Here is a 26,859-nt window from a genome sequence, read left to right as displayed (position 1 = left end):
ATTAGTATATAAGGAGATTTCAAAATGTTCTTCATGACATAATTAAGAAAGGAGTGGTATATAGTATGTCACAAACAAGCCTTTGTCTAAAACTGGCCATTAATCCTAAAAGGATGTGACTTGTAGACAAGACACAGCATAGGACATTACCCTTCTAACCTTATCCATACTGCAATAAATAGTAAAGGCAGAATAGACTTACAATGGTGTTTTTTGGTGCTGTTATGCAGTCTTTATTTTAATAAGGAGTTCTCATAAAAAGGGAACACAATCACAGATTGTCTTATGAAGTTATTTAAAGTAACTAAAAAACAAAATTTTGTTAAAAAAACATAAGTAATCCTTTATCTTAATCATAATCAAAATATTTAATATGATGTTAAATGTATAAAGAAGCAAACATTTGCTTTTGAGTGCTTGAAGATTTAGGGATAGTTTTATTGCCAGAGTGGAATTCCAGGCTGAGTATTGACAGCATTTTAAAGTTAATGACTTCTTCTGATTTTGCACTGCTATTGTTAAAATAAATGTAAAAGTAATACTTACAATGCCTGTTAGAAAAAAAGCAGTGCTTTATTGCTTCTCTGAAATCTTGACAGATCTGACAAGGACAAAGAAATCTTTCATACCTGCATGTGTGTTTTATATGTTTAGAAGAAAGAAAACCGGGTGTCTAAGAAAACAAAGGTAAATTTTCTGTCTGAGAATGGCAGGAATCTTTAGCTGCTATAGAAATGTATTTATATGGATTTAATTTCTCATCACAGTATATTATTCAATCTGGTGGGGATGTTTGGGGGGCAAATGCAATGTGTGTCTAGAAAATACATGCTCTAAACTCTTCCCCCTGGAGAGAGAAAGGGATATAAGGCAATAACTGAAGTATTTTAATCATATTTAACAAAACCCTAGTTTTAAACAGGACCGTGAAATACTCTTAAATTCCTCATTTGGGGGAAAAATCAGACCTTCATTTCTCAGTGGAAAATAACTACATTTGATTTTCATTCCATTTCCTTAATGAGAAGAATCTGGGTCACTTACAAAAACTTTAAAGAAAGGCTATAGATGTGTGACTAGAATATTGGTAGCAATAAAGAATTTTGTTACAATAAATGTATTAAATATTTCATATTTCTTGCAGTTTCCACAATGCTTTTTGAGTGCAGCACGTTATTGTGTGAACGTCTTTGAATCATAGAAAAAGCATGTCACTGTTTTTGTAGCTTCAATTAATTACTTGAATTACGATGCCATTGAAGTGGACTCATGTAAAAAAATACATTTTCAGTCTAATATCCAGTTTCCAAATTATCAAAGAAGTAGTCTTATTTGAATAGTATGGAAACTTTATTTTTCCAGAAGACCGGGTATAACTTAAAATTACTCAAAATTTTACTTCATTACTGCACTGTATAATTAACTTCAAACTACATAAAACATTTTCTGCCTGAATCATTAAACTTAAGCTAGTTTGGACTTTCCAATCTTTGCAGAAACAGGGAGAAAGTCTAGGCCCTGTGCACACTGAATTTTAATTTAAAAATGCATACATTTTTCACATTTTTGCTTTTGTCCACACTACTTCATGGTTTTTGATACCTGAAAACAAGACTTTAAAAAACACTCACCAGAGCCATATACACATTTTAGTGTGGATGGTCATAAATGCAGTTTTCCCCCAACTGTACTCTAATAGTGCTCTGACTTGGTTCTAGCTTATTTCATGGCCCATCCCTCTTTGTTTGCTTTTCATTACAATGGCTCATTACTTGATTGGCCTTCCTTCACAGAAAAAAAAACATTTTGCAACCTAATGGACATAAAAGAATTGGTTTCCATGGCACTTATTGTGCTGCTTACCTATATGTATTTAAATTGCATTTTGTAAAGTTTTGAATGCTGGGTAAAAATCGCTTAGTTGACATCCTCTTATTAATGTTTATTATATAAACTTCATCTGCTCAGTAAGGAGGAGCACATTCTAAGCAAAATTAATAACAAGGCACTTTACGAACTGGATAAGTGTAGAATGTATCCAAGTTCACAATGCTACAGAACTGAGAAAGAAATGAAAGCACAATTAAGTAAAGCAAAGATAAAGAGACATGCATTTATTTATTTCCTCTGTTGAGTTAGTTTTACAAATATTTGGTACAAGATGTGCTCTGGTTGTTGTAGACTGCTTATGTTTAATCATCTTGCAAATGAACATAGAGCTAAGTACTATTTTTTGTTTAAAGTTTAGCTTTACTTTTGTTTAATTACAAGACAACTGTCACCAGTTCTGAAAAGTGTTACTTTCAACTGTAATCAGTACATTAACGTGACATGGGGGCAGTTTGCTTTTGCTCCTTAAATAATTTCTTGTTGTATGCTATGAATACATTATGACAGTCCTGTGAGCTGGCAGTTTTGAAAAAGGGAATAAAGCACAAGGGAATCTGATTTTCACAGGGCTCTGAATTTTTCACTACACAGACCTTTCAAGGAGTTTGCTGCCAAATGCCAGCATGCCCAATGTAGGCCTAATATCTATGTCATGTGTGTTTCCGGCATTTCATTATGGACAGAGGATTTTGTAAATTATTCTGCACTAGTCTGCAAAAACTCCATTGTGGTCAGAGTTAGTTTGAAAATGTTTTAAATAAAAATGTGGTAGTGTGAACTTAGCTGTAGACTCCACAGAGATAACAACTACATATGGGATTCAAAGAACTGATTTATTAGCAAGGAATCATCCAGGTGTTAAGGTTGATGATTTATGTATCAGCTTGTGAGTTGCCCTTTATTTACTGGTTAATTCAGTTAAAGTGGACTAAATCATATATTATAAGCAGAAGTAAACTCACTTTACACAAGCTTGTTTTGTTCAATTTCATACATTTTTTTATGAGCATAGGTGTAGTGGTTAAAGAGTATCATGGCATCACTAAATTGTGTGCAAAAATCAATTGGCTGAGACCTTAAAATATAAATAATAAATAAATAAAAATGCTAAGGGTTGTGTTTCATGCAAAGGCTTGTGCACCCCTGGGCTTTGAAGCCACCACAATCACGGAGTTGAGCTTCGGGTTCTTCTCACAGCAGGCAACCATGTGGTTGCATTCCTTACAGCAGCCCAAACACTTTTTTGTTAAATAAAGTTGTAAATGCAGGGTAGCATTTAGGGAATCCATTCCTGGGCTTCCGGTAGGACATTTTTCGTTCCCGGGACTGCTGTAATTCCCGGGAAAATGAGAGCGGCCAAGCTCGCATATATAGCGTGTAAAAATCAATCAAGAAATAAGAGTTACAGTTGAAAATAATTAAGGTGGCGCCATTGCTGCAGCTTGCACTTCATCAGACAACAGCTTTGAATAGCAACTTGAAATTGCAATGTGTCAGTCTGTTGCATCCGCATTATCTGTGCCAAGAAACTTGCCATCACAGAATGATGACAAGAAACTGGATGCATCAGTAAAAGCTGAAATGGCAGTGTTTCAGAGCAACGGCAAGCGCAGGTGTTGTTTAGAACAAGTGTATCAGTATCTGATGATTGTGCCCCCTACTTCAGTGGAGGCAGAGCGTGCTTTCTCAGTGGCTGGTGTACTTCTGCACGAAGGTGTGCTCTTGCCCGGACGACTGCACGCTGGACTCGTTAATAATAATAATAATTCATTACAGTTATATAGCGCTTTTCTCAGTACTCAAAGCGCAATCCACACAGGGAGGAACCGGGAAGCGAACCCACAATCTTCCACAGACTCCTTACTGCAAAGCAGCAGCACTATCACTGCGCCACCTGTGAGGATGTTGTGCTTTCTACGCTCTTATTACCGCAACTAAAGATACATGTACTTACATGACAGCATGAACTGCTTGTAGATAAGGTTAGTCTTTTATTTGTGTCAACATATTGCAGTACTTTTATTAAAAATAAGTGTTGGTCGTTCCAAAACCGTTCACATGTGAGATGCCCGTGCACTGTGTCATCCCGGGAATGAAATGCGGGATTCCTGAATTCCCGGGAATGGATTCCCTATTAGCATTATATACTATGCCTCATCATACCAGAAGTTCTGAAGATCTGAATATTTGGCTATAATGAGTGGCATTTACTGTATAAGCCAGCAGTTTAAAGTTGGCCTTTGCATGACAAGTGTAATGCTTTCATTTTTGATCCTTCTTGTTAAACTAACAACTTTCACATATTACAAGTATGCATAACTGTATAATTCTATTTGTAGTTAAAGTGATGTTCTTCAGCTAGCTCAGTACAAGGAAAATGAATGGCATTACTGCTGATGTTGATTTCTCTCTAGACTTTGGATTTCAGCAACCTTGAAATTGCCTTAAGTGGACTTACAAAATGTTTGGAAAGAGAAAACACATTCCTTCAAAAACAACAAAAAAAAAAAAGAGGCTAACTAAGCATACTGCCATAGTCACTAGTGAATCTCTTGTACTCTTAGGCTGATGCATGTTGTGCTTTTGATCTACTTTTAGAATTCTAATGTTGAAGGTGTGGATGATATTTCAGATACTCTGTGACAGCTTTCTTGATCACAGACTGAGTTTGTTTGTGTACTGTCAATGTAAATGTTTTACCAGCAAGTAAAAGAATTTCTGGAGGTTGCCTTTAACACAGATACAGTATATTAACCTTTCCTGTATAAGCCAGTTTGATTTGTAAAGCAGTTTGGGTAAATATTAGCGACCAGTTCTCATAAGAGTGGACTTTTAATACCCTGATTCATGATTCAAAAAAGTATATTGTTTCATTTCTACAATTAGTATTATCCAGTGTCTCTATATATTTTAAAATATCCACCCTCAAACATTAGTGAAACATAAGAAGGTGACTGTATTTTTAAATAGTCGACAATGGGATTGAGATACATGTTTTATATTTACCTGAAGAACTATAAGCACATTCTCCAATGCAGAGAAACAGTGTGCTCCATTCTCTCAGTTATGTTTTCAGTCATCCATCCATTTTCCAACCCGCTGAATCCGAACACAGGGTCACAGGGGTCTGCTGGAGCCAATCCCAGCCAACAAAGGGCACAAGGCAGGAACCAATCCCGGGCAGGATGCCAACCCACCGCAGGACACACACAAACACACCCACACACCAAGCACACACTAGGGCCAATTTAGAATCGCCAATCCACCTAACCTACATGTCTTTGGACTGTGGGAGGAAAGCGGAGCCCCGAAGGAAACCCACACATAGACACAGGGAGAACATGCAAACTCCACGCAGGGAGGACCCGGGAAGTGAACCCAGGTCCCCAGATCTCCCAACTGCGAGGCAGCAGCGCTACCCACTGCGCCACCGTGCCGCCCTGTTTTCAGTCATTTTTTAAAAAATTAAGTAATGTTTATCAAAGATTTCAGAGTTACGCTAATTAAATTAAAGACCAACATTCAGTAAATGGGGTATAACTACATTCAAACTAGTCATCAATACCCAACAATCAAAAGATATGTGGAACTTTATGGAAAAGTTCACTTATCCAATGACTTCACATTGAAAATTACTTCTTATAGGAGATTCCAGATGTCATAAGGAGTTGAAAAGAAGACCAACAGGAGTTGAAAAGCTTGTTATGAAAGGATTGAATATAAGATATAAAACTAAAGAGTTGAGTGAGTTATTTAAAAGAAATGCCTGGAACATTGAACAAAGTTGTGCTGAAGAAGACTGTGGAAGAAACAACTTTTATAAACACCAACAGTGAGTGACAGAAAAGTTAAGCTGGATATATATATTATTTCAGACCATCATGAAAGCTCAACAAGATGGCAGAAAGTCAAAAAGAAGACCAAAAATACTTCAAGAGTGGAAGATACACCAGCTACTGCCATTAGAGGCAGAGAAGCATGTGATTAAAGTACTACTATTTATTGTTATTTAAAGTGTTTGTACTATAAACATTAACAGTATGGATGTTCTCCATATATAATATTTAGTTTCACTCTCTAGAACAGTGTTTTCAAATCACAGTCCCAGGAACTCCTGTGGTTGCAGTATTTATTGCAGTTTTATTTGTCTTTTCTTATTCTGCCTTTAGAAAAGAACAGACATATGGGATTTACATTCATAAGAAATTTAGAAATATTCATATTTTTGCCATAGTTTTAATTTCTTAACTCTTTTGTCAAAGAGACACTCTTCTGATTGTGAGGTCCAAAGCACAGGTGTTCCTTATTCCACATCACTTTTGGTTTTTGAAAGCAAGCTTTTTTTCTCTGTTGTCATAACTTTGAATATACAGTACATTCTGACATGTCCTGCGGTGCTCAGATTCATGAATACCATTTTTATGAAAGCCTTTAATCAATTTCCTTTCTCCTTCAAAAAATCACATTTCATACCTTTATAGAAATCCTTTTGCCTAAGTGAATAACATAAATTGTTAAATTTCTATCAGCCTGGTAGAATGCATTTGACTTTTGCTTTCTGTTTGTTAAATAGTGATTTCTAAAGTAATAATAATAAATATATAGCTCATTTCCTAATTAATACGTGTATTTGGCAGGTTTCATAATTTGGAGTCATAACCTTAGCAAGATAGGGTGTGAGACATTCTAAAGGCTCCAGAGGCCAGGCCTCCTCTGCCTGCATGGCAAATGCCTCACCCCAGTGGGCTTAACCACAGTTTCAGTGGCCTGCTTTGGTCTGTGCATGTCTGAAAGGGTTTTCCAATCAAAAATAACTTTCAGTGTCCCAAAATATCAAAATGCCTTGCGAGGGAAAGGACATCATAAAAACCTTTGGCTTAAGGATTCCAGTCCACCAAATAATCTTAGGGAATCTTATTTATTTAATTGAAAAAAAACATATAAAAATACTCAAAAGGGCAAAAGGAGTAGCCTAACGGGCAAACCAATAGCAAATAAGTCCCAATACGCTAATCCAAGGAAGAACCCAAGAAATAGAGCAGAAATACTCAAAAATAAGAAAAATCACAAGGAAGCAATACTCCTCCACAACTTCTGTGCTCAACTGCTCAGAGCTTCCTCCTCTCGGTCCTAAATTGCTGGATGAAGGGCTAAGTAGTGGGAATGTGAAATGGCCATGTCTCTTGGGGGGGTATCACCCACAAAACTCAAGGAACATAAGAGAAGTTTGATTTATATGTACATAGACAAACAAAGAAAGATTTGTAAACAAAGAATTTTTTTTACATAACATACAGTGGTACCTTGAGATACAAGATTAATTCGTTCCATGACCGAGCTCGTAAGTCAAAATGCTCGTATCTCAAATCAATTTTCCCCATTGAAATTAATTGAAATGAGATTAATTCGTGCCAACCCCCAAAAAACCACCCCAATTTTTTGTTAAATGTTTTCAACATAAGAAAAATGTTTTTATAATGAACAAATATTGTAATCAAACAAAATAAAACCTAATACATAAAAGAGAATCTCAAGAAATAAACATGTTGGCGAGGCCGATTAGCGTATTGTGTAATGTTTTTTTTCTTTCACTTTTGCTTAACTTAATTTTCTTCTTCACTATTTTTTTTTCTTTTTTGCCACACTTTCCTCACTTTCATTCTGAAGGCGCTTCAATAAAAACCTATCCAAGGAGCTTTGTTTAGTCCTCCCCTTTAGAATGTTTCTGAAATGAGTTGTGTCATTGGCAAGTGTCATTAAATAGCGCCGCTGCACGATCAGTTGCAATTTTTTCAGGGTTTCTTTTCAATAAAGTCAAGCGTTAGGCAAGTGTCATTAAATAGAGCCGCTACACAATCAGTTGTAACTTTTTCAGGGTGTTTCTTTTCAAAAAATTCAAGTGTTAGGCAAGTGTCATTAAATAGCGCTGCCACACGATAAGTTGCAATTTTTTCAGGGTTTCTTTTCAATAAAGTCAAGCGTTAGACAAGTGTCATTAAATAGAGCCGCTGCACGATCAGTTGTAACTTTTTCAGGATGTTTCTTTTCAATAAAGTCAAGTGTTAGGCAAGTGTCATTAAATAGCGTCGGTGCACGATCAGTTGCAATTTTTTCAGGGTGTTTCTTTTCAATAAAGTCAAGCGTTAGGCAAGTGTCATTAAATAGCGCCGCTGCACGATCAGTTGCAACTTTTTCAGGGTTCCTTTTCAATAAAGTCAAGCATTAGACAAATGTCATTAAATGGCGCTGCTGCACGATCAGTTGCAATTTTTTCAGGATGTTTCTTTTCAATAAAGTCAAGCTTTAGACAAGTGTCATTAAATAGCACCGCTGCACGATCAGTTGTAGTTTTTTCAGGGTTTCTTTTCAATAAAGTCAAGTGTTAGGCAAGTGTCATTAAATAGCACCGCTGCAAGATCAGTTGTAACTTTTTCAGGATGTTTCTTTTCAATAAAGTCAAGCGTTGGGCAAGTGTCATTAAATAGCGCCGCTGCACGATCAGTTGCAACTTTTTCAGGGTGTTTCTTTTCTTTAAAGTTCGAAACTTTTTCCCACATTGCAAACACTTCCTTTATCTCACCTTATGAGGTAACCTCCTCCACCTCTGTCTCCTCCGCGATACCGATCTCCTGCAGAACCTCCGTATGTTGCCTCGTCTGTAGTTCCGTCAACTCCTCCGTCATCAGTTCCTCGGAATGTGTGGCGACAAGCTCTTTGATGGCTCGTATATGGAATTTTGGCTCGTAACTCAAGGCAAAAAATTGACCTAGTGACGGCTCGTATCTCAAAAAACTCGTACGTTGGGACACTCGTATCTCAAGGTACCACTGTACATCAAAAAGCAGAAATAATAAAACATGGAAGCTAGAACAACAAGAAAAATTAACTTAAGCCAGGGCAGTAACTCTGGCTAAAGGAAGTGCTCCCTGAAAAGTATTTTATTTTGTCCTAACCACTGTGGCCAGCTGCTTCATTCATCTACACAGAGAAAACCACCGCAAAATAGTTGGAAGGATAAGCTACTCAAACACTGAAGAAAAAGACCACTTATCTGTAATTTTAATGTTGGCTTAACATTTGATTGTAAATGGCTGTTAAGATAGGAACCTAGCACATCACCAAAACAAAAGTCTCTAGTTCAACAGTGAAAGTAGAAATATAAGCAAGTCTTTTTTTCCCTCTGTGTTTTTGGCTCATTAGCTGTGTCCATGTGAATTAGGTTGAATGCAAAGATATAAAGGCAGGATGTCTTGCTGAACTTAATTAAATCAGGTTGCCAATGTTATACCATAATGACACAGCTTTTTCATATAGGTTTACAAAAATGAGTCCAATGAACAATGTAGTTAATTGAACCCCCGTTTTTTGTCCTTGCTTTTCTGTGTAAGATAACAGTTCTCTCTGGACCTTGTTAATGTAAAAGATTTTTTGCTAGTCTTGTTTTATAGTTTGTCTCAGATTATTTCCTTTTGAAAAGGACATTGTCTTGCATCTTTTAAACGATTTTCATACAGAATGTTTCTAGTAAATGCAAGAACTATTTTATGTGCTATATATTCAGTCTAAAATATCATAAATATGAAAAAATACAGTAGCATATGTCTGTTTAAAGTAATTTAAAGCAGGGAATTCCAGACTTTAAGCCAAGTCTCCCCAAAATGTTATAATTCCTGTTCAAGTATCCCCTTTAATATAAACCCAATCCTGTGAAGCTGGGCATGATCTTGGATCTTGGCTTCAGCCAACAGGGGTATAACAGCATGATTGCGGATAATGGTAGACTTAGTATTTCATGCCAGTGCTTATGTATAGAGAAGAGTATTGATAAATATGTGATAGGTCTAGGCTGGGGTACTCAACTTTGTTTTGGCGTATCATTAACTAAAAATATTATAATACTATAACATTGGCAGACTAACACAGAAAGAGAGAGAGAGAGATGATTTGCAAACTGCTTGTATCGATGCAATTAAGACACCTGTGATGATGCACTGTTTTGCAAAAATCCATCTGTATTTGGATATTATCCCATTCTGTCATGCATTAGCTCAAAGAGATGGGGAATGAGACTGAGCTGTTATCTCAGACCCCACTGGCACAAACTGGCATGGACGGTGAACATGGAATAAAAGAACAAGGTCAGCTGGGCAAGACAGGAGTAGAGACTAACTGCAAAGTCCGTGTTAGACACAGAGGTGGAACTGACATGCTGCCTAGCATGGGTACTTTGGTTCAGCCACAGTGTAACTAACGGACCTTTTTAAGGCCCACTCTCCCTAAATAGTATGTGCCTAGTCTATAATAGCACCGATACAGGGATACGTTCTGCAGTTGTTGCATGAAAATGTTCATCTATGTTAATTTAAAAACTAAGTGAGGCAATTCAAAAACAATCTTGAAAACTGTAATTTTTTTTTTTTAACCCCTTGACCGCGCTCTGCCGGATATATCCGGCACCGCTGTTTTAATGCTAACGCCATACTGCCGGAATTATCCGGCACATTTGCCTGTGGTTATATGAATGCCTGGCAAGTAGTATAACTGACGGTTTGGCGTGGGTATTATTACTACGTTGTATTTCGACAAGTCTGTGGTTGTTTTGGCCGGTCATGTGACGTGATTCGCATGTAACAGCTGTGAATATGGCGAAACGTAAACTGACTTCAAGTGAGGCTTTGCAGGCGATTTTGGACAGTTCTGATCATGATTGTAGCAGTTCTGAAGAAGATTTTAGTGACAGTGATGAGCAGCAACGTGCGCTGCATGATATTGTGAATGAAGACGCATCGGATGACGGCGCTGAGTGGGTGTATCCCCAGCATCTCAGCTGGGCTGCTGCCCATGGTGAACTACCTTTTCTGCATTCGTTTGAGGGAACGTGTGGCTTTATTGTTGATGTAAACAATTACACTGCTGAGCAGTTTTATGAGCTGTTTGTGTCACCTGATTTGATTAGACATTTTGTTCATCAGACAAATCTGTATGCAGCACAGTTTATTGAGAAAAATCCCAATTTACCTCCACATTCCCGTGTTCATGCTTGGTTTGACACTGATGAAAACGAAATGAAAAAATTCATTGGGATTTTGATGTTGATGGGAATAATCAGAAAACCAGATATTGAGATGTACTGGTCTACAGATCCTATGTATGCAACACCTATTTTTGCAGCTGTCATGACACGTAACCGATTCTCTTTGCTGCTGAAATTCTTTCATTTGAATGACAACAGAAACGAGCCAGATAAGAAAGATCCAAACCGCGACCACTTGTTCAAGCTACGTCCTTTGATTGATCATTTATTTGAAGCATTTCAGTTGCCCTACATGCCAGGACCGTCAGTTGCAGTTGATGAAAGTTTATTGTCGTGGAAGGGCCGCTTACAGTTTCGACAGTATCTACCATTGAAAAGGGCACGGTTTGGTATCAAGATGTTTTGCTTAGCTGAGAATTCAGGTTACATTTATAGATTTCGTGTATACACTGGCAACTTGCACAACATTTAGTGGTCAATACTGCTTGAATAAATGTAAAAAATGTAAAAAAAAATGTAAAAAAGTAAAAAAACAAAAATTGTTCAGATTTCGCCTGGCTTGGGGAATATTTAGGGAGTTGGCGGTTAAAGGGTTAAATGTCAACCTAGCCAGGATTGCTGCGGTCCCCTAAGAACAACCTGGTGGATTCACAGGGCATCCCAGCCCACAATTTGAAAACCATGTATTTAAAACATAAATCATGGTGACTGATTACTTATTTTTTATTTATATTACTGCTTGTTACAGTGGACTCGCAAGTTGATCATCATGGGTACGTGTAAGAAAATTCATAAGAAAATCACGTTTAATTACCATTATTACAAAAAGATTTTTATACTCTTTATACGTTAATAGACTATGTTGAATGTACATTATTTCAAGTGATGTTCTACCCTACTGCCAGGGAATCTGATATTCCTTTGCACCAATTTGTATGTCAGCAAACAGTCAAGCTGATGTTGTTGACATTTCCATTTTAACTGTGTAGATTGTGCATGTGAATCCAGCCCTGGATAGGATACTTGTCTACTACAGGTCTTAAGTAATAATAATTGAAATCAATTTACCACTAGATTGTAGTAGATTTATTTATTTGTTTGTTTAATTGCTTATTTAACACTGTCCACAAGTTATAAAGAAAATAAATCAAATGTCAATTATTTCAGTAAAGTTTATGTATAGCCAGTATGTAATCAAACCCCTCCTCCCCCGCAACATTAACATACTGTCTATGTGTCCATTTTTATAATTGTAACTGTTTGAGGGTGACCAAAAAGAAAATGCATTTCAAAAGGCATTATTTAGGGTCAGTTATCTTTTGATTTTAATTTTGTCATTAATTTAAATTCATCCCAACTTCATTTTTTTAGTCTATTATACCAGTTAAAAAAACTCTTCATCTTACCGTATAGGACTTCAGAAAAATAAAACCCATGACTTGACTAAATTAGACTTAATTAGGAGTTTTATGTGTTGTTTTTGTATATTGTAGTCTCAGGGGATCCTCACAAGCCATTCCCAAACCCAAAAGGAAGCCTTAACCCAGGAAAGTCCTTACAAGGTCTTAGATAACATTACAAAGCCCTGGAACTATACTGCTAGAGTTTCTCCTAGCACCCCCAGATTTTCTGGCACATTCCCAAGCGCCTAACTTTACTTGGTCAATTAAAATTACCTCCATACTCAAGAAGGCATAGCAGCTTCTCTATTCTCTATTCTCACCACATTCTACAGGGGTATCCTCAAGAGCATTCTGACCATCTGCATCATTGTCTGGCTTGGGTACTGCAAGGTCTTTAACCACAAGGTCCTACAGCAGATAGTGCACACAACAGATGAGTGTTGGAACCTTTCTGTATTCCATTAAAGGCATCTTTTTTTAAGCGCTGTATCCATAAAGCCTCTATAGCATTCCCCTCCCTTGATCTCTTTGACCCACTTCCATCTGGCAGAAGGTTCTTTGGCATTGGAACCAGTTTTGCCAGGTTCTCCAACAGCGTCTTCCCTTTGGCTGTCTGGACTGTGAACTCTGTGGTGCCCCCCTGCCCTCAGATCTGTTTATAGTAGCTTATTTTTATGCAGTACAATTGTTACATATGGTTATTACTGTTGTTTTTATTATTAGTTATTTTTTTTTATTATTCAGTTTATTGATGTCTTCTCATTTATTCATTATTTATTTTTTAATTTATAGTATAGTTCCTCACTTGTTTATCATTTATCCTGTGTTTATGCGTATGTAGCACAGTCTTGGGTAACTTTATTTCGTTCACTGTATGCTGCAATACTGGTATGACAATAAAGCAACTTGATTTGACTTCCCAGCACCATAGAATCATACTAGTAAATGCCAGTCTGTCTGTCCTCTGCAGTATGCTTGAGGAATTACTGTTACATTTTCCATATAATCTTTAACAGGGGGCAGGAAATTTGGAACAACCATTCCAAATGAGCACTGCAAAATCCCTCTCCTTTTATTAATCTTTTTTGCACATTAATTGCCCGTTTGTATTAATTTACTTAGTTGAGGGATGTCTCCCCTTCCTTAAAATATTATGTAGTCAGCAAATACCATATAACTGACCTGTTTCCAGCATCATTATCCTGTAAGTCATTCATGTGAATTAAAAGAGAGGAACAGACATATTGCTGACTCCTGTGGACTGTTTTTTTCTCCATATCTTAAAGCAGTTGACAGGTTTAATTGTATAACTCTTCATTCTCTGTGTTTAACCTATTTCTTCACCTGTCTTAATGGAACAACCTCGAAGCCAGCTGCTTGCACATTTTATAATTAAATGCTCATGAGACACACATTTAGGACTTCATTTCTAAATACAAAATGAACACATTTGCCTTGGTGTGGAAGAATTTTTACTATAGCACTGATTTTTAACTATCTAAACAAATATGAACATTCACCTAAAGCTTCATTGTTTCTTGTTTTATTGATATTTTTACATTCAACATATATTTAATGTGGAAACTATTTCTTGGGTAAGTATATTCATAACGTTTATAACATCAGCACTATGATTTTTAGTTACTATGAACTAACAAGTTTGGACAACTTTTAAAATACCCCAAAAGGCAGTAAATGAAAAGTAAATACAGTATGGAACACTGTAATTATTTAAGCAGGATAAATTCAGTTTCAGGTAAATATGATACACACCATAACTGCAGAAGACTCACTGTGTGGCCTGCTGAGTGAGGAACAAAACCAAAATAATACTGAGAAAATGTAACAGTTCCTGTTGAGCAGTTTTAGAAGACATCAGCAGAAGTGTGACACATCCTTTAGCATCATCTTTTTATGTGCATGTTTTATGCTAGAGAACAATAAATCTGGCAAGTGCTACTATCCAATCTTTAATAGGTTATATCTGGATTATTATATGTTGTGAATGTCAAGTTAATATCATCCAGTCATTACAATACTTTAGCTAAAGTAATGTAGAAATGTGTGTGTCGTGATAAAAGCGTCAGATTAGCTGCCTATGGAAAAGAGAACACAAGGCACATTAAGACAAATTTTAGTTTTTAAAATGATATTATTGGTAGACCTTTTGTGAAAATGCAAGCAATCCTAAAAGTGTTTTGAGAGGTGACTTTTATAAGTTATTAAAATGCTGTATCATGTTGTAAGGTTACAGAGCATGTGATATAGTGTACATGTTGCCTTTGGTTGTCACAAAGCGTAAGAAAAATAACAAAAACATCCTGTTACTCCAAAGGCATACAGTAAGTTTGACTTAGCCTTGAGCTTACTGCCTTTCCCTTAGGCTCCAGGTTGTCATTTGTAAGCCAAACTTGGTAAAGGGGGTATTAGGATGATGAAACCATCCATTATTTTAAAAAACAATCTTCTCTGGAATAAGAAGATAGCATATGCTGCATGGATTTATACGAATAAATAATGAATACTAGAAAAAAAAATGACACACACTAGAGTGTCACATGAGTTCAGTTCTGTCATACCAATGAGCAGGGAGTTAATAAGGTCTGATAGCTAAACAGGCTGCTGTTGTTATTCAGGATGTGGTTTGTTCTTACAAATAATCATCTCAGACTTTTGTGCTTCTCTGGTGCTGTGGTTCTCACACTTGCACAGGACAATATATTTTGAACTCAAAACTGATACATCTGTGTCTAAAGCAGTGTAGTTGTCTTTTAGTTCTTAATTAATGTTCTAAGTTTTAAAAAGTCTCTTTAGTATTTTGGAGTGGTATATTTGTATTAAGAGGAAAGCATCCTGTGAATTAATTTTAAGAATGTGTCTATGAGCAAATACGTAACCAGCATCATCTTATAAACAAAGCATCACTTTGTGCTATATAGTGTACACTTTGGGTGGTGATGCTAAAAGCCTGTTTTATTTTCTAAGCATGCTTTAACCATTACAAGATCACAGAGAAAGAGAACTTCATTTCAGCATTGTATGTAAGGAAGGACTAACACCCTGGACAGGAAACAGTCCATTACTGGTCCCACATGTGTACTCCCTCACTCTACTCCACTTACACCAATTTAGAGTTGCCAGTTGGGCCTGTATGTTATCTTTGACTTGGGAATTTAAGTAATAAAAATAAAAAAAGGAGAACCTGTAGAAAACCATTTCGATAATGGGAAGCATGCATAATCAAGACAGGTTCTGATGCTGCCAGGCAGTAGCTTCAATTGCTGTGACATCTTCCAAAAAAGTAACGTTATATATATATATATATATATATATATATATATATATATATATATATAAAGTCAGTTATTGTTTGATCTACTGTGTACTTCGTTCCATAATGGAGCATTTTGTGAGTCATCATCTATTTAGTCTATTAAGCCAATGTTTAACCTTGACTCCCCCATTAAATCATATAAAGGGTTGATGCTTGTTTTTTCTTTCATAAATTGAAAATGGTATTCAAGCCCCAGTCTAAAGTGGGAAGTGTTTGGAGATAATTTGGCCTAAACTTTTTATATAGGAAAATGTTTTTTTTTTTATGAAAGCTTAAAATGTAGCATGCATATACCTGACAATCTGTATTCTTTAGCATATGGTCATTAGTGAGGGATATACTTTAAATCCAGTTTCAGTTCACACAAATAAACCTATTTTTTGAAAATGGAATGATTGCTCAGTAGACACCCTTCTACGAACAATTTTGATAAAATATGTGCTGTATACACCAGCAGGTCCAATTTAATAAAAAATACCAAATGCTGTTACCTGCGGAGATATTCTATCAGAAAAAAACGTACATGCCTTGTTTTCTTTCCATAATGTAAAATGATAGTTTTAGACAATTCACAGTTTATGCGTCTTTTTGTAATATCTCATTGCTTGGTGCAAACCAAAATAAGTGCATGTCATGTGAATGATTTGTGAACAGTAAAACATAAGAGGATAACAGAGAACTGAAACAAAAACAAGATGTTGAGAGTAACAGACAGACAGAGCAACAGAGACAAAGTAGAAGATTCTTCAGATGCAAAAACCAGCAGAAAGTCTTAGATACTTATTAGTATGCACTTCGTTTTTACTCTCAGATTGTAACATGCAATTTAAAGACCACATTATAAATTTCAGTTAGTTTGGTACCGGTTTATTACCAGTTGGTTCATTCAAATGGGAAAATAAACAACTAAAACTTAGGACACCTTAAAATAAAATGCTATTATAGACAAAGCCACCCTAAACTAATACTTTGGCAATGTGGCAGTAACTGTAGTTGTGCAAGGCAGGCCAAAAAGTGAGAAGCCATTGCTTATCTTTTCAGCATAAAAGTCAAGGAAAGTCAGTGTCGATTTTAAAATTTTTACTGTATTAATAAGTAGCTCAGCATTCAAGCATTTTCAGCTCAGACTTAAATGTCCTTGGAATGGTAATTGAATTTGGTAGTGACACTAGCTGATCATTGTTGATATAAAGTGCAGAAACCCAATGCATATTGCTCACTTCTGTAGGTAGTGAAAAGAAGCTATGCTGCAGAACACTGGACAAATGCACCAGTCATCTCCATAAGTTCTAGCAACATCAAGCAGTCACACTGGACCCTTATAGTTCATGTTGGATGGATCTTACTAGGTACAGGAATAATGTTTATTGTCCTGACCAGCTACTGAAAATTTTTAACTGTAGTGTTAAAATCCTTAAACACTAACTCTGGCGCTTCTGCCACCCATCATTATGGAACGTTCAAAGTAATTTAAATAGTTATTGCACACATTCTACTTTAGAATTCCACATACATGTGTACTTTTGATTCCAGGGTCCCTGCATTAAACAGCGTGGACTTCATATGTCGTTCTCACAATTGGATCCTAATAAAATAATCGTTTGGTGTGCAACCAGTACCGGATTAACCAATAGGCACATGTAGCATATGCTACGGGCCCCGCAATTTCAGGGGCCCCCAAATGGTGGACCCAATATTTAATGAAAAAGTGTAGCATTGAAAAACTGGTCTTTAAAAATATTATTTTTACGTTTTTAAACTGTAAATTTCTTACACAACAAAACTTTAGGGGCCCAACACATAAAATTCACATAAATATTATAAGATTCTTATTATAATCGAGAGTAAAATAATTATTTAGTCCGGTTTGAACTGTTCAGAATCTAAACTTCAGATGATGCAGACCAAAAGGGCCCCCAAATTTGAAATGTGCTACGGGCCCCCAAAGCTCTTAATCCGGCCCTGTGTGCAACAGTAATGCATTCAGAAGCAGAATGCAGAATCTGGCATTACAGTTCTTATGACAACAAATTCTCTATAGAAAAAAATGTATTATTGTTTTGATTTTCACTATAAAGTTTTCTTGTCCTCCATATTGGAAGGTTTGCACGATGTAAAATAAAAATAAAGGAGATGACTATTGTGCTGTGAATGGAAAAGGCAGCTCTGGGCAAAGGACTATTGGTTGATAGAAGGCAGTCTAATTACAGTGCAGTTTGTCTGACAACAAAATACATTTTTTGTTCTTATTTACAATAGTGATGGTATGTATTGTTTTTATAAAGGAGATTTTTAAGTGATTGCCTTGCATTATTTTGTGAAAGTGCTACCGGGGCAGTATATTTTCTCACCCATTTTTTGGATCTCCACTTATGATCTGAATGGGCAACTGTAGCTGTTAAACGTGGTAGCCTTTTGATGAACATGCCATTGTACCCTTGGTTTTGAGGAGCTATAGCTAGTGAGGTAGAAAACCTGGAACTTGGAAAGAATTTTTTTAAGAGATAATCTGAGGTCATCCCATACTAAAAATCTGTTTACACACTACTAGTTTAACTGAGGTTTGAGGATAATTTGACAAGTAGCAAACAACTGATGCAAGATACTGTATATGTCAAGGCTCTTATTTTTACCAAAGAAGGCAGCTTAGATCAATTGTGCTCTCATATCACAACTTGGAACTTGTTTATCCCAGTCAGGGGACAGCACTTTGGCACTGACCAAGTACAGTAACTTATCATTCTGCATGTCTGCTGTGGCAGAAAGAAACTGCCAAAGGCAGTCTGCAGAAATCTTCGAACCACAAACAGGAAGGCTTGCATCTGCAGGCAGCTGATGCTAATTAAAATTTAAAAAGAAAGACAGAACCCTGTCATTTTAAGGACTGGATTTTCTTAACTTAAATATTTACTGTTGTGAGTGTGTGTTGTGCATTAAAATATTTTATGATGATCTAATTGAGAAAATGTTTTAAGTTTCAGTTTTACTTAAACAAAGAATGTATGAAATAGAACAGCACTGAAAATTAAACTTGCAGCTTTAGAGCTCAATCAACCTAACTGTAACCTGTTTGAAAAGCCAAAACTCTGAAAAGTAATATCCTACTCTTCTGGCCTCCAGACCTTTAGATGTAATGAGGAACCTAGCGTATAATAGCAGAAAAAGAATGTTTAACTAAAAAAAAATGGATACATGCAGGCAAAAAAAAAATGTCAGGATTGACCCTTCAGGACCTGCTCATAAGCTGACCTTGTTGCAGTATCAGGCCCAAGGCAAGAATCAGCTTTGAACAGAATGACTGTCCATTGCAGGGCACACACATACAGTGCATCCGGAAAGTATTCACAGCGCATCACTTTTTCCACATTTTGTTATGTTACAGCCTTATTTCAAAAAGGATTCAATTAATTTTTTTCCTCAGAATTCTACGCAAAACACCCCATAATGACAATGTGAAAAAAGTTTACTTGAGATTTTTGCAAATTTATTAAAAATAAAAAAATTGAGAAAGCACATGTACATAAGTATTCACAGCCTTTGCCATGAAGCTCAAAATTGAGCTCAGGTGCATCCTGTTTCCCCTGATCATCCTTGAGGTGTTTCTGCAGCTTAGTTGGAGTCCACCTGTGGTAAATTCAGTTGATTGGACATGATTTGGAAAGGCACACACTTGTCTATATAAGGTCCCACAGTTGACAGTTCATGTCAGAGCACAAACCAAGCATGAAGCCAAAGGAATTGTCTATAGACCTCCGAGACAGGATTGTCTTGAGGCACAAATCTGGGGAAGGTTACAGAAAAATTTCTGCTGCTTTGAAGGTCCCAATGAGCACAGTGGCCTCCGTCATCCGTAAGTGGAAGAAATTCGAAACCACCAGGACTCTTCCTAGAGCTGGCCGGCCATCTACACTGAGCGATCGGTGGAGAAGGGCCTTAGTCAGGGAAGTGACCAAGAACCCGATGGTCACTCTGTCAGAGCTCCAGAGGTCCTCTGTGGAGAGAGGAGAACCTTCCAGAAGGACAACCATCTCTGCAGCAATCCACCAATCAGGCCTGTATGGTAGAGTGGCCAGACGGAAGCCTTCGTAAAAGGCACATGGCAGCCCGCCTGGAGTTTGCCAAAAGGCACCTGAAGGACTCTCAGACCATGAGAAAGAAAATTCTCTGGTCTGATGAGACAAAGATTGAAGTCTTTGGTGTGAATGCCAGGCATCACGTTTGGAGGAAACCAGGCACCGCTCATCACCAGGCCAATACCATCCCTACAGTGAAGCATGGTGGTGGCAGCATCATGCTGTGGGGATGTTTTTTCAGTGGCAGGGACTGGGAGACTAGTCAGGATAAAGGGAAAGATGACTGCAGCAATGTACAGAGACATCCTGGATTAAAACCTGCTAGAGAGCGCTCTTGACCTCAGACTGGGGCGACAGTTCATCTTTTAGCAGGACAACGACCCTAAGCACACAGCCAAGATATCAAAGGAGTGGCTTCAGGACAACTCTGTGAAAGTTCTTGAGTGGCCCAGACAGAGCCCAGACTTGAATCCGATTGAACATCTCTGGAGAGATCTTAAAATGGCTGTGCACCGACGCTTCCCATCCAACCTGATGGAGCTTGAGAGGTGCTGTAAAGAGGAATGGGCAAAACTGGCCAAGGATAGGTGTGCCAAGCTTGTGGCATCATATTCAAAAAGACTTGAGGCAGTAATTGCTGCCAAAGGTGCATCGACAAAGTATTAAGCAAAGGCTGTGAATACTTATGTACATGTGATTTCTCAGTGTTTTTATTTTTAATAAATTTGGAAAAACGTCACAAACATTTTTCACGTTGTCATTATGGGGTGTTGTGTGTAGAATTCTGAGGAAAAAAATGAATTGAATCCATTTTGGAATAAGGTTCTAACATAACAAAATGTGGAAAAAGTGATGCGCTGTGAATACTTTCCGGATGTACTGTATACTTGCAAATCACATAGTTTTTATTTTATATAGTTCCTTTCATGAAGAACAGAATGAAATATTCATGAAAGTACTGCATACAGTTAAACACAAGCAATCATTATTTCATATAATCAATGTCTTTTTTTAAAACCGAATGTGTTTGAGAAGTGTCAGACAATAGAAAGATTATTTCCACAAATATGTTTTCTTTTACCTTTGAGGCTCAGACATGTTAAGTGAATGCAAAGTAAAGTTGAGGTGGGAATGGAAATAAAAGTGGTTTACAGTCCACGCTCCAAGCCACCAGGCCATGCTGCCAGCATTGCTCACGTGTGAATATGTGATGGTCATAAAGCATCTGATATCAGATGATGATGAAGATTCACTTGAGAATTGTGCTTCCGAGTTAAACATTTGGACCTTCTAATGCGGAGAGCTTTAGTTATAACTTGTATAATGAAATTAAATTTCCAACAGTGTAATCAAGCATAATGGGCTTAATCAAAGGCCCAGTGAAACTACTGAGAATAACTGAATGCATGATTGGAGAGAGAATGCTTTGGTAATAATAATTAAAAAAGAAGGAATTAAATACAGTATTATTTCTCAAGTAGTCTCTTTTTTTATGCCTTTTTTCTTGTCTTAAGGCTTTAAAGCCATCCTAAATCCAGTATTTGTTAGAAAAGGGTCTAGTAAAACAGTAAAAACAATTTATTTTTTACCATTGTAATATGCCAAACATAGAACTTGCTTAAATATTGTATAGACTATCTAATGTAAAACTTTCTGCCAATATAGAAAGACAGTCTAACATATGATGTTTGAATGAAAAGGAAGGAGTTCTTTTTACAATCAGGATGGATAAATGATGACTGAAATAGTAATGCATTTTAGTATTACTAAAGCTAAAGTTTTTCTGTGTCTTGCTGATACAAAACAATAATAGTACCTGGAATGTTGAAAATGTAACTCCACACTAAAAGAAGGGAGCCAAAATTGATCATGAGAATTACAGATCATTAGTTCTTACTTCTAAACCATGTATATAAACTACAATAGAAGATAAACTTGAAAAGTGCTTATGTGAAAACAGTATACTAAATAAAAGTCTGCATGGGTTTATTTAAGTTTATTAGATTTTTTTTGAACAGACTACTGGAATAGTTGACAAAAGCAATGCGCCCAGCATGATTTACTTAGACTTTTCAAAAAGACATTGAAACAGCCCCACACCGAAGATTAATTTTGAAACTAGAAATTATTGATATCAAAGGCAACCAAGAAATCTAGATCTCACATTGGTTAACCATCAGGAGACAAAGAGTACAGACAAAAGGTGAGTGCTGCACATGGAATGAGGTCATCAGCAGAGACCCTCAAGGTCTGCTCCTGGACTGCTACTGTTTCTGTTTTACAATGACAGATTCTGGTATAATTAGTAAACTTGTGAAATTCACAGGTAATTACTAAAATTGGAGGAATGGTAGACATTGAGGAAGCAGCAAAAATAATAAAGTAGACAATCTTCAGAACTGGGCAAACACTTGGAAAATGCAATTTAATGTAGAAAAGTGCAAAATGCTACATTGTGGGGAAAAAGAAATGCCAACTATAAATACAGGGTGTGAGACACTGTCCAGCAGGAAACAACCTCTGAAAATTATTTAGGGGTTGTCTAAGCAATGTGAAGCAATTAAAAATATCAATAAAAGGTAGTTTCATAGAAAGTATTGAATACAAATCAAGGTGTGCTATACATAGTTCCTGTAATGCACTAGTGAGACTGCATCTGAAGTATTTTGTGTAGCTGAGGTCACCATGCTACACAACATACATAGCAGCACTTGAAGCTGTGAAAATGACAGCAACCAAATTCATCCCAAGACTTCAAGATGTGTCGTATTCAGATAGGTTCAGAGAATTAAATCTGTGTAGCCTCAAGCAGAAGAGGCTGCATACGATCCTAATTCAGGTGTTCAGAATTCTCAAAGGCATCAATAAAGTAGATTTAGTAGAACGCTTTTAGCTAAATGACGGATTTGTGTACTCCAGGACACCAGTGGAAATTAAGGAAAGGTGCATTTAAGACAAAAGCCAAGCAGTACAACTTTACACAAAGAGGTATAGGAATCTGGAACACAGTACCAAGCCATGCAGTTGAAGCAGAAACCTGCAACGTTTAATAGGTATATGGATGAGATATTTGGACAGCTTAGCTATTACTTAAACGAGCTTGATGAACTGAATAGACTTATTTTGTTCTTATCTAGCTAGACATGGCCTTAGATTAGCACAGGTACTGATTGAGAATGTTGGAAGGTGGCAAGCTCAAACTACAATTTCAAACATGCTGAAAAGTCATGTAATTGGTCATCTCCCACAATTTTCCATCATTTAAATCGATATCCTCAAGGTGGCAAGATCCAGTAAATGTAGTCATTAAGTTTGAAATGCTGTTGAACTACACATTGTATAGTGTGCTGCCAGCCTAACTCGCAGAAGAGGTTAATTAGTCATGAATTCTTATGAAGAAATGATTATTGTTCACATTACAGTAACTTTTGTTTTTGTTATTGTGTCCAGTATGCAATTGATAGATTAATACATACAAGACCATTGTAATAATCCTAGCTTGCATCTTTATTTATCAGGATCAAGTAACGGATTAATCAGATACAGTGGACCCTTGACTTACGAACTCAATTTGTTCGCGAGGGCTGGTTGTAACTCAAGTTAGTTGTAAGTCAAGACTATTTTTCCCATAAGAAATAATGGAAATGCCCTTAATGTGTTCCGAACCTCCCACAGCAACACTTAACTTTTTTTAATAAAAAAGGGTTGTATAATGTGCATAATTTACCAAAAACACCAATAATTTTTCTAATGTACTAATGTAAATTATAAAAAGTGCCTAGCCTACCAGAAACAACAATTTCATATTGTACTCACCATTTAAGTTGACATCTTTGGCTTGCAGGAAGGAAGGAGGAGGAGAATGAAATGGAAGGTGGTTATTGTTTGGAAGGAGCTTCCTTACACAAATCTTTTCTTCGTAAAATTGTCGAGATGGTGGATTTCGACATGCTGTACATATTAGCGAGATCGGTCACACGAACGCCACTCTCATATTTCCACACAATTTCCTTCTTCGTTTTGATTGTGATCGCTTTCTTTACCTTCGTTACCTTCTCTTCCTTAGCAATTATCGAAATAAATTATATAAATCACTGCACTGATCGAAATTACATCCACAAACACATGTATCTGGGCTCCGACTGACGCTTACAAACGCTCTCGGCTGTTTGTTTACAAACGCACAAGCGGATACATGTGACCGCATTCGGGTCATAATGCAAGACATTGGTCGTAATTCAAAACAAAAATTTTGGTCATAAACCAAGTTGTTCGCATGTCATGCCGGTCGTATATCACGGGTCGACTGTAATTAAATAAGATGGCTATAAGGTAATTCAGAGGCACCCTACTTAGTGTTCATTTTGCTGCCCATAAAACCCAAGGTGGTTCCTAGCTGAGCTCTTATTGGAGTTATCATGCTCACCTCATGTTCACTGGGATGATTTTCAGCATCTCCCAGTTCTTTACATAGTCAAAACCAAAAAGTTATTATGTTGACTGGTATCTGCAAATTACTACATAGTAGGTGTGTGTTATGTCCTTTAATTGACCAACTTCTCATTTGAGATGCATTGTTAATGAAAATGTACGGCTCTCCACATACCTGATCTGAATAAAGCGGTTTTGTCTCCTGTAAGATAGAGGTCTGACTTGTGTCTGAATTCACTGGGTGGTGACCCGACTTCCTAAAGACAATGAGAGCAGAGCTTGATGCTTTAAATTGTATGTTTGTTACATAAAAAAGAATTATTTTTGCCAGTATTCATTATAAACATTCATACTGTATGTTGACTTTTGTTTGGTCAAAGGAAGCCTTGCATGATGTAAAATTGATATCATTCTTAGTAAGAACCTTGGTGCTCAAGTAATGTGATTGTAGTGTCTTTGTTGATGATTATCTAAAAATGTTTGGACCTTTTATAAGGCTTTTGTAGCAAACAGTTGATTAACGTTTTCATTTGTGCTGTTTCGCAGGTCTCTGAAGAATTTAACACCTCTGAATGGCATTTAAAAAAGATTTAATGGAAGATGAAAAAAAGCCTCTCCCTCTGTAAAAAGCATTTTGGATTTGTTTACAAGTGATTCGCCTTTGCTTTGGGCAACATGGAGACGCTTTCACAAGACTCCATACTGGAATGCCAAATTTGTTTCAATTATTACAGTCCCCGACGAAGGCCAAAACTGCTAGACTGCAGACACACATGCTGCTCAGTGTGTCTCACTCAGATGAGGACCAGTCAAAAGGAAATAAGGTGCCCGTGGTGCAGAGGAGTGACCAAGCTGCCAGCTGGTTTCTCAATATCCCAGCTACCTGATGACCCAGATATTATTACAGTTATTGCCATTCCACATGCCTCAGAACATACACCAGTCTTCATCAGGCTCCCTAGCAATGGATGCTATATGCTACCACTCCCCATTGCCAAGGAAAGGGCATTGTTGCCAGGTGATTTAGGCTGTCGCCTTTTGCCAGGAAGTCAGCAGAAGGCTGCTGCAGTGGTGACCGTCCCTGAGCAGCAACCTTTACAGGGAATGCCAGTCCCAGAAAATGAAGAAGAGGAAGTAGAAAGGAGGGGAGGTGTGAAAAGCTCCACCTGGTCCGGTGTCTGCACTGTCATACTGGTGGCCTGCGTCCTTCTCTTTCTGCTTGGCATTGTCTTGCACAACATGTCCTGTATATCAAAGAGATTTACTGTCATCTCCTGTGGTTGAGAAGATGCCAGAGTGGGGAAGAACAATGGCATATGTGTGTGTGTTCAAACAGGGTGGGATGACTGACTGTGTAGAAAAGTCAGTTTTGTCACTTAGAAAATCTTCTGCATTCCATTGCTGTGCAAATCACAGGCGTTGGGCTGCAGACATAATCGCAGAAGCCTTTCTTTAAAGCTGCCCCTCAAATCCACCCCACCACTGCTGCATATCAAATAGGAATGTGATCGAGAAGGCATTAAGCGTTTAATTTAACTTCTGTTTGGCCCTCTCTGCAGTAGAGGACATTGCATGCATCACTGCATAAGTGAGAGGTCTACAAACAAGGAGGAGAGCAAAACTTTGATGAAACAATGCCCCCAGGAAGCTTCTGCATTTGGCTGAAGATGCAGTGTACAAATCAAATAAAAGTTTTATTTATTACTGGTAATGCAGTATGTAAATATTTAGAAAATAATTTCCATCACAGGTGTTGTGCTGTAAACATAATGCAACACAGCAGTGTGGCTTTGTGCTTATTTATTTATTTTTTGTTTCCCCTTTTTTCCAATCTAGTTTCTAAGGTAAACTTATTCTTGATGTTGCTAAAGCTTAGATTTTATCCATCTATTATATATTATAGTCTAGACTGGTAAGACAGTCATGTCTGAAAGATGGAATGTGATATTATATTAATACCAGCAGTTAAGGCAGAAGCACAGACTGTTATTTATAAGAGAAAATGTTGTCATGGTGCCATAAAATAGATTTGTTTGTCTTTCTTGCATTGCCTATCTTCTGGTTAATGCATTTTGGGAACTATATGGTGGAGAATGGGAATGGAACATTTGTGGAGTTCAAAATAAAATAAAATCTATCAGGATCTTAAGCATTGCTATTAGAAACCAAATGAGCTTGTTGAGCTGAACAGTGTCCTCTCTATTAAGAGGCTGATATTCAGCCTCAGAATCAAAGATGTAGGATGCATTTGCTTTATTGCACTGTTCGCTCCTGCTTCCATTGACTTGAGTAAAGGATGTTGTTAAGGTACACTTGTTGACAATATTAGACAAGTCATATTGCGGTTTCTTCTTCTTTGCTTCGTGGCAATATGCCGTGGTCCATGACTCTTCAGCAGTATGTGATGTACCATTTTGTACTGTTTGAGTTTGTTTCTGAAAATCAGCCAGGTGAAACAAAACTAAGTAGCCTTGCATAAAAGCATGAGGGAGTGAGAGGCCCGTCACTTGAGAATGTGCCACATGTCATACAATTTGGGATGTAGCAAAGTGTCTTACACTGTTGGCACAGTGCCAAAAACAAAATCAGCAGTGTGCAAATAAAAGGCACATGGTATTCATTTGGGTTTTTTGTGACTTGTGCATTAGCTTGTTTAACTTTACTTTCTGTGTTCAGAACCTGAATGGTTGGCAT

General features: G+C 37.1%; 1 protein-coding gene across 2 annotated transcripts in view; it reads left to right on the top strand.

The window, feature by feature from the left end:
• The window catches only part of rnf152 (ring finger protein 152), a 214,787-nt gene that overhangs the window by 178,724 nt on the left and 9,204 nt on the right, over positions 1-26,859 (top strand). For both annotated transcript variants that reach the window (XM_051929369.1, XM_051929370.1), the window contains one exon: positions 24,712-26,835. In XM_051929369.1, coding sequence (XP_051785329.1) covers positions 24,841-25,449 — 609 coding nt within the window. In that variant the 5' untranslated portion in view covers positions 24,712-24,840 and the 3' untranslated portion in view covers positions 25,450-26,835. The remainder of the gene's footprint in view (positions 1-24,711; positions 26,836-26,859) is intronic.

Source organism: Erpetoichthys calabaricus, chromosome 6, assembly GCF_900747795.2.
Source record: "Erpetoichthys calabaricus chromosome 6, fErpCal1.3, whole genome shotgun sequence".
Lineage (NCBI taxonomy): Eukaryota > Metazoa > Chordata > Cladistia > Polypteriformes > Polypteridae > Erpetoichthys > Erpetoichthys calabaricus.
The sequence above is the reverse complement of the archived record's forward strand: the minus strand, read 5'-3'. Positions and strand labels throughout refer to the sequence as shown.